General features: G+C 42.0%; 1 protein-coding gene across 2 annotated transcripts in view; it reads right to left on the bottom strand.

Annotated features, from left to right (window-relative positions):
* Positions 1–13,611, bottom strand: part of CRIM1 (cysteine rich transmembrane BMP regulator 1) — a 960,049-nt gene that overhangs the window by 9,913 nt on the left and 936,525 nt on the right. Inside the window, exons 14-16 of one of the 2 annotated variants that reach the window (XM_063917972.1) lie at positions 10,494–10,688; positions 6,451–6,570; positions 4,148–4,355 (exon numbers count right to left, since the gene is read on the bottom strand). In XM_063917972.1, the coding sequence (XP_063774042.1) occupies positions 4,148–4,355; positions 6,451–6,570; positions 10,494–10,688 (523 nt within the window). The remainder of the gene's footprint in view (positions 1–4,147; positions 4,356–6,450; positions 6,571–10,493; positions 10,689–13,611) is intronic. The other variant, XM_063917971.1, reaches the window with a different exon arrangement.

Raw genomic sequence — 13,611 nt, 5'->3', positions numbered from 1 at the left:
CATACATCAGGCGAGCGATTCCCCTGATGCAATCAAAAGTCCAGATCGGCAGACATTGATGATCAACAATCTGTCAGGGAATCAGGAAAATATGACATGTTAAAAATCCTGACTCGCCGATCGCAATCATTTTTTTTTTTTTATTGGGACTGGGGAATCGATGATTACCAACATATTGGAGTTTCCACATCAATCAACCCAGGGATTGGGAGAATGGGGTATTGCTGCAATACTCCATGGATGTATGGGTCCCTTAACACAGCAATCCCATTAAACATTAATGGACTACCATGTCAACTACAACCACACGGCACATGATGTAGTGAGCAGGGAGGCTTTGGAATGCTCCTCTGAACTCCAGCTGCACTATGACATCTTTCTTCCCCCTTTGCCATCATGACGTGCTGAGAGCCTGTGTCAGTATAACAGACTGAGTTTGTCTGTGTCTGACAGCAAGACAAAAGGCGGGTTCGACGGCCGTGCGGGATGCCAGCCGAACTCTGACGTGTTTTTAAAGGCATGCTTTGTACGTGACTGACCCTTTTAAAAAATTCAGACTTCATTACATCCCGCCCAATGTATTTGTTTTGGTTTTGTGCACTGTGATATCATTCTCCTAATTTTCTGCCCTCTTCCATCACATGGCATGCTAAGAGCTGTAACCCTTTGACAGCCATTATCATTTGCGCTCCAGAGAGACATTGAAAAGAAGATAATTATCTGTAGTGTTATATCTAAGAACAAAACAAGATGTATGCTTAAAATGTCATTTGCTATTTAAAGGGGTGTAGTATGGTATGCCGGCGGCCGGACTCCTGGCGACAAGCATACCGGCGCCGGGAGCCTGACCGCCGGCATACCAACAGCGTGGCGAGCGCAAATGAGTCCCTTGCAGGCACGGTGGTGTGCTACATGCGCCACGCTATTTATTCTCCCTCCAGGGGGGTCATGGACCCCCACGAGGGAGAATATGTGTCGGTATGCCGGGTGTCGGGACATTCGGCAACCAGAAGACCACCCATTTAAAGGGGAAAAAAACACTTCTATGTGGGATTGCTGTTTTAACACTGACCAATTGTATATCACCCTAGGCTGCATTCACTAGCAACATTTTGATAAACAGACTCCTATGACATGTACTGTAACTTCTCATGTCAGGACATTTGCTATGACATGTACTGAAACTTCTCATGTCAGGACAGACCGCCAGACAGAGCATCTGAGGCTCTAACTATTGTATCAGTCAGTGAAAACTACGCAGCCCAATTGTCCTTCCATATACTGATTGTTCAGGTTACAGCCGGTCTCCAAATAATACTTTTTAACAGAGAGACCTACATTTACATTTTTTTAATATCTATAAATCACAATTTCAACAATATGATAATAAAGGCTTAAAATAAATTCCTTTACTGAATTAGAGCTACCTAGTACATTCCTGTATGTTTCTGTGTTGAATGGGTTAAGCACACAGAAAAAATGCTAACATTCTCTTGAAACACCTAAATCTTGTGTTCCCCTGTGGAATGTTCTGAATGTGACAGTGTGAGCAGACATGCAAAGCGAGAAGCAATATTGCCTTGGGCCAAAATTCAAATATTCAGGATATTAAGTTTCTACTCTAGTGCTTTAACCTGCTCCTCTTCCACAAGGCAAGTCAAAAGTAGATGTGCAGTTACCCAATACATATATATATATATATATATATATATATATGCAAATGCATACATTTTAATCATTTTAACTTTGCATTTGTATTGCATATTATGATAAGCGCTATTTATTCAGACTGTCGGGGGGCTATAATATGTTATAAAAAAATAAAAATTTGTGAAAAATCCACACAGTTAATGGTAAGGTCATTTTGAATTAAAATGCTCTAATTTATTAGCTCATCATACCATGACAGTCATTATGTATTAAAAAGTAACGTAAATCAATATGCAAATTCTTCTATTACATTCTTTATTTGTCACTTTATTGTGCTTTGTTGACAGACTGTCACTGAGATGTATCTGACCTGTTTCAACATAAGAATCAGCCAATTTGCGGGTTGAAACAATGCTCTCCCTATCAAGTCACTAGTGTCATCACTGAGACGTGAGACACAGGATGTCTTATGCTTAGTCATGGAATCCAGAGCCGGCCCTAACCAATATGATGCCCTAGGCAAGATTTTGGCTGGTGCCCCCTAGCACCACCGCTGGTTCCACCTCTGACCTTGTACCTCTTTCCCAGCACCATCACCCCTCACCCATAGCAGTACTTATTTTGGTGTTTGTACCCCCTATATTTTACATAGGAACAGTTTGCACATTTGGCGCACAGCCCAAAAAGGGGTGTGTTTTTGCTGGCAAGGGGCATGGCCACACAATAACCCCAATTCCAATTACGCCACACAGTACTGCAACTTCATTCACATTTGATCATGCGATAGTGTTCATAATTCATATTACCTCCCACAGTAGTATCACTTTACCTTATAAACGTTACTCCTCACAGTAGAGCCCCTTATTCACATTACATCACACTGAATTGCTCCTTATTCACATTATACCACACCCTATTGCTCTTTATTCACATTAGACGACACAGTAGTGCCCTTTCTATACGCAACGCCACATAGTAGAGCATCTTATACACATAATGCCACACATTAGTAATGCATGTATACACATAATTCCACACAGTAATGCCCCTTACACATATGAGACACATTATTAATGTCCTTATAAACATAATGTGCCTTACACATTATGACAACCTTTATTAATGCCCTTTTACCCAAAATGTCCCTTACACATAAGCCGCACATTATTAATGCCCTTATACACATAATGACACACATAGTGCCCCCTGCACATTTGCTGCACATTATTAGTGCCCCTGTACACATAATGACACACATACAGTAGTACCCTGTTACACATATGCCGCACATTATTAATGCCTTTATACACATAATGACACGCATAGTGCCCCTTACACATATGTTGCACATTATTAATGCATTTTTATGTGACACACATAATGCTTCTTACACATATTCCGAACACTACTGCACAACCAACCCACTCACATGCACACTGCAATCACACTGCCACTAACACTGTGACCTCTGCCTCTGCTAACATCTGGCACATTTTTTTTAATGAAAATGTATTTTATTTGCATTGCTATGTGGCTAGGATGCACAAGCAGCTTCTACTGATTAAAATGATATGCAGCATGCCTATATACTGTGTGAGACTGTGGCTGTATCTGCATATGAAATGCTACACACAGAATATAGGCATGCCGCATATCATTTTAATCAGCAGAAGCTGCTGATGCCCCTAGGCATATCAAATGCCCTAGGCAATTGCCTAGTTTGCCTATGCCTATGGCCGGCTCTGATGGAATCTCACGGGGAACAGACATCAACCTTGACAGTGGTTGTAGTTTGTAGTTCCTGCTCATGACCACTAGTGGTAGGGTGAGTTAATAAATATTATATTATTATACCCAAAACAAACATTTTAAGGGGTCTGCGGTGCATGACACGATGTACCAATGTTCAGTACTTTGTGCATCACCCGGACCCGTACTGCACATTTGCAATAAGGGTCTGCGATGGTGGACGCTGGATGGAATCAGACTGTCACTGATTGACAGTCTGATGCCGTTTGGGTGTGGGGAGGGGGCGACGACAGCCTCCGTTTCTTAAAAAAGGAGGCATGTAGCTGCCGTTGTAGGGGAGGGAATAGGCTGGGATCACCGTCCGAGGACCGAGATTTCCTGGCCACCGTGTTGCAAATGCGGCAGCTGGCTTGTGCGACCCCATGGATCACGCAGCCAGCCGATGGTGTAGATGATCCAATACTGTGCCCTAGGATGCAGTTTGGATCCGTAAGACGTGGAGGAGGCATGACAGCTCTTGATGCATTACCATATTAGTACTATTGCTGCTGTTTCTATGTAAGTAGCAGCAGCAGCAGTGATAGCTACTCCATCTACATCTGAAAGAGGGCTTATGTTTGTATTCATATTTTATTTATAATATATGCATATATTGTAGTGTACTGTACATTAGCAAAATAGTTTGAGATAAAAACAGTATTCTTAACACATTTATTACTGCATAAAAAGTAAATATATTATGACATACATAATGCAAGATCCTTGTACCTTGGTAGGAGTCCGGTAACAAGGCACTGGAATCCACTGCTTTTTCTGATTGACAAGGAGAAGAGCTATGATGATTATCAAAGCCGTCAGTATCGGGACAGCCACCCATGCAACGGAGTGGAGAGGGTTGTCTTCACCGGGCCGAGGTCTGTCTCCTTCTCTGTAATTCACTTTAAGATGACCCAATTCTGCATGAAGATATAGTAACAGCAGCACTGCTTAGAAGATGCTACAGTAGGTCTTCCAAGAGCAATATTAATAGTGCGGACAATGCTATTTACTGGATTAAGGGCGCAATGTACTGTTGTTTGAATTATCTGTTAATGAAATGCTGTTCAACTCCCACATTCTCAGCTACTCACTGACTGGTTATGATCAGTGACATTCTACTTGATAGATCATAGTGTTATATATTTCACAATTGTTTAAAAAAAAATCTTACACTTGGGGTTTCAAAAGCTCTGTTCATAAATCAGGATGTACGCCAACTACAAGGATGACCGTAAAGGGACTGGCCACTTAATGGTAAGGTTAACACGAACATGTCACCTGCACTCAAATGGCTATTTCCAAACCTGTGAAGTAAAGGCATCCATAAGTGCACATGACATTTTCCCCTGTTGAAATCGCCATATTTTAGGCAAGGCACATACTGGGGATTTAGTATGGGAAAATGTGGTATCTGTAGAGTAAAATATTGACTGTTTTCTGACTGGAGAAGCAGACTGGATTGGAAGAGTCCTGGCTCAGTGCAGATTAGGGTGATCCATGCTCCTATTTATACAATCACAAAATGTCACTCTGTGGGATAAGATTATCACAGTGAGATCCAAGCCGTGGAAAAAGGGTATTTTTGCAGGTTAAGATGTTTTTTTAAAACCCATTGCACCTGAAAACTAGATGCTGACTTATACCTTCAAAGAAGACGCCTTTTACACTTTCCAGACACTATCATTGGGAGAGTGCATTTTGTCCAAAAGTGGCCCAAATAATGATGACAGATGCCCCATGAGTAATTTAAGACATCTGTAGTTTTTTAGTAGAAAAGTGGAGCAAAGTGGTAATAAGTCAGACTAACTTAGGGGGGTATTCAACTGTAGTCGGAAAATGCCGTCATGTCGGAAAGACGGCAGTTTCTGACTTTTTTAGGTCAGAAGGTGTTCCGACCTATTCAATATCCCTGCTTTTTTGCCGATAAGTTGGCAATTCCGACTTGTCGGAAAACACGTGGATCGGCGGATTAGCCATGGATCCACGTGTTTTGTCGGATTTCGCGGCCAAATCCAACAGGTTTTAGCCCTGTTTCCGAAAATGTCAATCCGAATTTAAAAAAAGTCGGATTGGCATTGTCGGGAATGGCCAGATCAATACTGAGATGTCTAATCCTTTCCGTCGGAAAGGATCCGACATCTATTGAATACACCCCTATGTAGTGTAGCGCCCAATTGGATTTCGGTCTTAATCTTCCAGTAAGTATATTTGCAAACAGTTTGCAAACATATGAGATGGACAACTAGGTGAATTTGCACACGATAAAAAGCCCTTCCACTATTGTAAAAAGCTATTTTTTACTCATCATCTTACTGGTACCTATTTACTTTGAGTATTTGAATGGTGCACCTCTAGGTACAGTGTTACAAATCCTTGTACTGTATATGTCAAGCTAAACTGTGAGCTGCAAACATTCCTTAAATGTCCTAAATTGCAAATCACATTTCATGCTATGGGGGATAATTAGTAAATCTTGGAGAGAGATACAGTGCCAAACAACCAGCTTCTAAATGTCATTTTTTAAACATAGGGGGCTATCCTATTAGCCCCGATGTGGCGTGCTCCTCCCCCCAATGCCAGCACTTATCGGGGCTTATACTTCGGGGGCCTCAGGCCCCTGAAGCATAATCCGTGATAAACAGGCTGCCGGAGCCGCGATAACACATGGGATCAGGGACTTATCACCAATCCCATGTGTTTTTTGCGCGATCATGGGTCCAATTTGGTCTACCAAAAAGGCCTCTAATTGGATACCGGGATAATGACCATCAGCCATTAATTGTGATATCCGGCCGTTGTGACCGGCCAAAATCACTTTGGGGTTAAAAGGATTCCCCCCATAGCCTATAAAATAACAGAAGCTGATTGGTTGATACTTTTTCTCTCTCCAATATTCGATAAATCTCCCTCTATATTTTAATTCCTGCTACACAAAGATCGGGCACAAAATATAGTCATAAGTCTAACACAAGTGCCCTTGAAGTTGTCAAATATACAGGAGAATGTACTCACCTCTGTGGTGGTGAATGTCATTCTCACTTGGTGTTGGCCAGTGAAGTATATCGTGTTCATTTTTCCCTCTGTGATTCGTCTTCTCAATGGGGATGTTAGTGGGTTCAGGAATATACATCTCTGCAGAACACAAACTCCATTTATGCATCCATTTGTGTTACACATCACTGAATTTATTTTCCAAACACAGCAGCCTATTTGTGCTAAACCTCTTTAACACTTCATGACTGGCAAAATCAGTCTGTTTGCTATTTAGATGTATTTATACTTTTATTTTATTCCTGTTATAGATAGTGCTTTCTTTTGAGAATGCTGAGAAGTAAATATTATTTTGTTCTGTTTTTCTTGGAGCAATTGGGAAAATACACAAAATAATATAAATTCTGCTTAAAATAATTAGCCAAAATTAATGAAAAGCTATAAAAGTATACTATAATATACACACAAATAATGTTCCTGTTTATATGTGATCGGGCTTCTATAAAGATTAGGAATGCTATACGGCTCCAAATAAGGTTCTGTGTATTCACGTATCTCATATTTTAGCTGAGCATTTCTTTGTTTAAATTAATGTATATTTATGTTAATTACATCATCAGTTAAAGAATCAGCATAGACCCTGGGGATTACCATAATAAAATACTAAGATTTTATTCTCTCTCTAATTGTGAACTTCACAATAATCAGATTGTCTCTTCGCAAAAGCAAAAGAAGAAATCACAAAATACAGCTTAGATGTAATAATAACTCCCATTTATAAAGCACATGACTCACTGTAGAAAGCCAACAAACAGAGCGTTCTTAAATTAAGCCAATGGTTCCCAAATCCGGGTGCCTCAGGTCACTTGCAGCCAGAGCCGGCCCCAGGAAAAGGCCAACTAGGCAAATGCCTAGGGTATTTGGAATGCCTAGGGGCACGAGCAGATCCTGATGATTAAAATGATATGTGGCCTGCATATATTCTGTGTGTGACTGCGGCTGTATCTGCATACGAAATGCTATTTTACAGTGTATTCCTGAAAATCAGTGTAATGCAGCATTTCGTATGCAGATACAGCCACAGTCGCACACAGAATATAGGCATGCTAATTATAATTTTAATCAGAAAAAGCTGCTTGTGTGTCCTAGTCACATAGCAATGAAAATAAGACGCATTTTCTGCAAAAAAAGGCACCCAACGTTAGCAGAGCTGGGCGGGAGCTGCATGGCACATTGAGGCAATATGTCTGAGGACACATCTGTATCCAAGCAGAGGCAGAGGTCACAGTTTTAGCGGCCGTGTGAGTGCTGTGTGTGGGTAAGTTTGTTGTGCAATAGTGTTCGCCATATGTGTAAGGGGTATTATGTATATCATGTGTATAAATGCATTAATAATGTGTGATATATGTGTAAGGGGCATTATATGTGTCATTATGTGTATAAGAGCATTAATAAAGGTTGGCATAATGTGTAAGGTGCATTATGTTTATAAGGATATTAATAATTTATGTCATATGTGTAAGGGGCATTACTGTGTGCTATTATGTGTATAAAGGCATTACTAATGTGTGGCACTATGTGTATAAGGTGCTATACTGTGTGACATAATGTATAGAAAAGGCACTACTGTGTGGTCTGATGTGAATAACTAGCAATATGTTGTGGTGTAATGTGAATAAGGATCAATTCAGTGTGATGTAATGTGAATAAGGAGCTCTACTGTGATTAGTAATGTATATAAGTGAAAGTGGTACTACTGTGTGATGTAACATTAATAAGGGATACTATTGTATGATATAATGTGTATAAAGTTGCACTACTGTGTGGCGTAATTTGAATTGGGGGTACTATTGTGTGGCCATGCCCCACCCCAAAAGAACACGCCCTTTTTTGGGCTGCGTGCCGAATGTGCGCACTGTTCCTATTTAAAATATTGGGGTAGGAGCACCAAAATGAGAACTGCTATGACTGAGGGGTGATGTTGATGGGAAATCTTGTGTATATTAGCTACAAATACACATGAAATACTAGGCTAAACACTGGCATTTACAATGCATTTCTTCATGTTCAAACACACATAAAGAGCGCTGCATGTAAGAAAGCATTTACTATCCCTTTACCAGCATGTGCAAATGCAGGCGTCTGTAACAAACCAGGACATTATCTTGCTCAAGCCACACTCATCCTAACAACGCATGAATAAATGCTTTTTTGTAACCACATATCATTGTATTTACAATGTACTGCCATTGAACTACACTCAGTCTGATGTGTGTCATATGCCCTGCAAGGCAATAAGCACTGAAGAACATCACAACACACCTAAAATGCAAATATACGCTCTCATAAACGTATAAAACTACAGTATATAAATATGTCTTTATGTGAATGCTGTACGTCTGCTACACTGATTGGCCTGGATGTGAACTTCGCCTAAGATACAGAGACAGTAAAAGGCACCTCTGTTGATGAGCTCAATTTATCCAGCTATCCGGGACGAAGCTATTTTATTATTAATAATAACTTCACAGAGGGGCCTATGCAGAGTTGAATGTAATTGATGGCAAAACCGTAGCTGTAAATTGCTTTTTTTTTTAAAGTACACATTGTCTAACGTGCACATTTGTAATATTTATCTTGTTATTTATTGGTATATTCGGAAAGTCTCTGAGAAATGTGCTGTGAAAGTAATAAGTCATAGTGAGGACATCGTCCTAACAATTTGTATAACTTTATTTACTACATACAAATCTATATGTACATATTTTCAAATATTTCCAAAGGAAAAGCTAGGACAAACTAGATGTACTAAGCCTTGAAAAGTGATCCATTTCACGGTGATAAAGTACCAGCCAATCAGCTCCCAACTGTCATGTTACAGGCTGTGCTTGAAAAATGACAGTTGGGAGCTAATTGGCTGGTGCTTTATCACTGTTCAATTTAACACTTTACAAGGCTAAGGGGTCTATTCATGAAGCAGTGAAAAGTGTGGAGAAGTGAGCCAGTGGAGAAGTTGCCCATGGCAACCAATCAGCATTGAAGTAATATTTATAATTTACATACTATACAATTGTACGGAGCAGCTGATTGGTTGCCATGGGCAACTTCTCTACAGGCTCACTTCTCCACTCTTTTCACTGCTTCATGAATAGACCCCTTAGTACATCTGGCCCTAAGAGTCCGCTAACCAATCTACTACAACCATGCCAAGCTCCAGGTGAACCATGCCTGTATAGGGTGATGCACGCCACTTTTCTTATAATGCTATGCCTGTATCAGTTCTGTAGATTGAGTTGTGCCATCAAATTGGCCCTGTCGGTAGCTATACATTTCTCAGGAAGGATTCGCCTTACCCTAATCTTGTCCATTGAGAGCCAGTAACATAGTAATAAGTATAGCAATGGAAGTAACCGTGACTGGATCCAAGAGCCTTGGAATCCCAGCTACAACCCATAACTGCTTAGTGAGGGTGTGAGGAAACAGATGGTGCAGATTTTGGAGATGTTCGGAGTTATGGCAGAAAAATCATTGGATAAAGGAAGTATGGGATGCTGTACAGCAGGCATTCCCAACCTCGGTCCTCAAGGCACACTAACAGTGCAGGTTTTCATGATATCCAGACTTCAGCACAGATGGTTGAATCAAAACTACTGAGGTACTAATTAAGTCACCTGTGCTCAAGCATGGATATCACTAAAACCTGGACTGTTAGTGTGCCTTGAGGACCAGGGTTGGGGATGCCTGCTGTACAGGGTTAAATCATTCATGCTGTTACTGGTGAGAGGGCTTCCCACACAATATCCCAGTTCAATTAATCAGAGGTATGACAAGAGTGTTATTTCCCATTGAACCTGATCCAGCGTCTCACTACCATGGGTGTTTTTTTTATTTTATTTCAAAGATATTTGGTACGTTCTCAGCAAGATGCTAACAAACATTTAAAGTACAATATGTGGATGCATTTATAAAAAAAAAATTCAATAAAAATCTGATGCTATGGCTGTCACTTAATAATCACTTTGAGTACATTGTAATACATACAGACATGCAGAGAAGCAGATTACCTTGACACATGGGACAGCAGCTCCCTTCCACATTCATTGGTTCCACACAGGGAAGAGGCGGGCAGCTGACAGTGGAGCAGAGGGTCTGTCCTTGCAGGCAGTAGCAATGAGTGCAGCTGTCAATATCCCACCTCTCCTCGTCTGCATAGGTCTTGCTGTTGAAGTGGCAGACAACTTTCTTTGGAATTGTATCCTCTATGAAGATGAAAAATATGTTATGCACAATGGCGCATTATTTATTTCTCCACACGTAATGATGCTGTGATTAGCACCATTCTGCTGACTAAAATATCTTATTTGTATGAGGTGAACATACAATTGATACCATTCATCTTATATTAATGTGTTATCTACTAGAAAAATGAGTTGCAAAAGGGAGACTTAAAGGTAATGTTCTCTGAGAAAAATATTCAAATAAGTCCATTAACATACATTTTCCAGAAGAACTGTCTCTTTATTTTACTGCCTGCCGGTGACGGCATTACTAAACATCTCCCTAATATTACTTACCTCTGCAGCGTTCTACACTACTGACCAGGACAACCAGCACTGACGTGAGAAGGCCAATGTGGGATGAAATGAATCAATCTCTATTGCAGGTCTGGCCAACCTCTGGCTCTCCAGCTGCTGATAAACTACACATCCCAGCATGCCCTGCAACAGTTTTACCATTCCCTAATAGCAATAATGTGGCAGGGCATGCTGTGGCTTATAGTTTTGCAACAGCAGGAGAGCCACAGGTTTGTCAGGCCTGCTCTATTGGATGTATCAAACTCATAAAGCTCAGTGGGTTAAGTACTGTTATATAAATGGTGTTTTCCACAACTACCTATGGAGCATATATATTTTTTGAGGGAAACCCGCAAATATTAAGGATCTCCTGAATTAACAAGGAGGGCCCGCAGCAGATCCTCCAGATGCTCTTTACCTGCCCCCACTGACACATATGTAGGCCGAAGGCTGTGCCTGTACAGTACGTGTGGTGAACCCAAACTGGAAGCTGTAACTCTGCTTCCAGCTCTTTACCGCAACAAACTCTTATCGCAGACTGTGTCCCGGCAACATATTTTTGGTAAATTATCGTAAAAATTTGCGAATTTAGTAAAAAATATCATATCCACACTGCATTTCAAATATATGATAAATGGGTTCCTATGTGCTCTAGACCAGGCACACACTATTTACAAGTAATAGTATATAAAGGGGTATTGTAGTGTTACCGCAGCGGTGCAAGTGGGCAGGTACGCGCGCTTACGGGGAACCCCTAAGAATTTAGCCGTGGGTACTCCGTACCCACCGCCGCTGGGCCGCCGTTCCCTGCCTCCGCTGCTGCTCACCACGCTGCTGCCGTGAGGGGAGAGAGCGCAGCGTACGCCTCTCCTGCCCCTCAGTGTCTACCTTCAATTTGGTGCCGGCCCGTGAGCCAATCAGAGCTTGTGGACTGGCACCAAGGCTCCTGATTGGCTGCCGGACCGCAAGCTTTGATTGGCTCACAGATCGGCGCCTAACTGAAGGTAGACACCCACACCACCACCGGAGACTGGGTGTCAGGAGAGGCGCACGCTGCGCTCTCCTCCCCTCACACACAGGACAGCAGCAGCGCGGTAAGCAGCAGGGGAAGGGGGGGGGGCACTGTGAGGACATGTGTACCTGGCACTGGGCGCATATCTGGCACTGCGGGGACATGTGTATCTGGCACTGGGGGCATATCTGGCACTGTGGGGGCATTATCTGGCACTGGGGGCATATCTGGCATTGGGGGGACATGTGTATCTGGCACTGGGAGCATTTCTGCATCTGGCACTGGGGGCATATCTGGCACTGAGGGCATATCTGGCACTAGGGGCATATCTGGACCGTGGGGACATGTGTATCTGGCACTGGTAGCAGTTCTGTATCTGGCACTGGGGGCATATCTGGCACTGTGGGGACATGTGTATCTGGCACTGGGGGCATTTCTGTATCTGGCACTGGGGGCATATATGTATCTGGCACTGGGGGCATATATGTATCTGGCACTGGGGGCATACAGTATCTGGCACTGGGGCATATATGTATCTGGCACTGGGAGGCAATGAATATCTGACACAGGGGGGCATTTGTGAATCTGGCACTGTGAGGTCATGTATATCTGTCACTCTGGGGGCAATTGTGTATCTGGCACTGTGGGGCAATGTGTATCTGGCACTGTGAGGCAATGTAAATCTGGCACTGTGGGGCAATGTGTATCTGGCACTGTGGGGCAATGTGTATCTGGCACTGTGGGGCAATGTGTATCTGGCACTGTGGGGCAATGTGTATCTGGCACTGTGAGGTAATGTGTATCTGGCACTGTAATGCAATGTATATATGGCACTCTGGGGGCATTTGTGTATCTGGCACTGTGGGGCAATGTGTATCTGGCTCTGTGGGGCAATGTATATCTGGCACTGTGGGGCAACGTGTATCTGGCACTATTGGGGTCATATGTGTATCTGCCCCCTCCATATGTGTATCACGCCCCCATTTTCATTGGACACGCCCCCATGTGGCTTTTGGCCACACACATTTTTTTGGCATGCACACACAGTACCTATAAGACATTTTTTCTACTTGCACAACTGTGTTACCCAATGGTGCCTAATTCTGGGTAAAACTGCTGTCAGTATGAGCAGTGGTGTAACAGTGGTGTTGTAAGGTGCCTATAGTATTTACTCATTTTACTACAAAACAATGGGGATCAATAGAGTGTCCTATGCTGACTAATTTCCCCCTGGCCATAGGTATAAATGGCAGATAAAAAACGCACGTAAAACGTGATTGCATATACCATTTTCTCACACCAGTGGGTCGCTGGCTTTAGAGAGGCTTATTTGTCTTATACACTTATGATAAATATTAACATTTAAGAAATCATTACCCTTATATCAGGGATAGACAGCCTAAGATTTCACAGCTGAACAAAACCTGAGGCCGCAACAGTTGCCTTAGACATTTATTACAATAAAACATTGAAAATCAAAATACAAAATCTTTTTTTTTGCAAATACTGTACATATCAGTGTACTTAGCGACAAGATAAGAAGATGGAAATATTTCGCAAATTGTTGCAGGAATATATTTCTACTTACACTGATTT

This window comes from Pseudophryne corroboree, chromosome 4 (assembly GCF_028390025.1).
Source record: "Pseudophryne corroboree isolate aPseCor3 chromosome 4, aPseCor3.hap2, whole genome shotgun sequence".
NCBI lineage: Eukaryota > Metazoa > Chordata > Amphibia > Anura > Myobatrachidae > Pseudophryne > Pseudophryne corroboree.
Note: the sequence above shows the minus strand (reverse complement) of the source record. Positions and strands in the feature narration are given on the sequence as shown.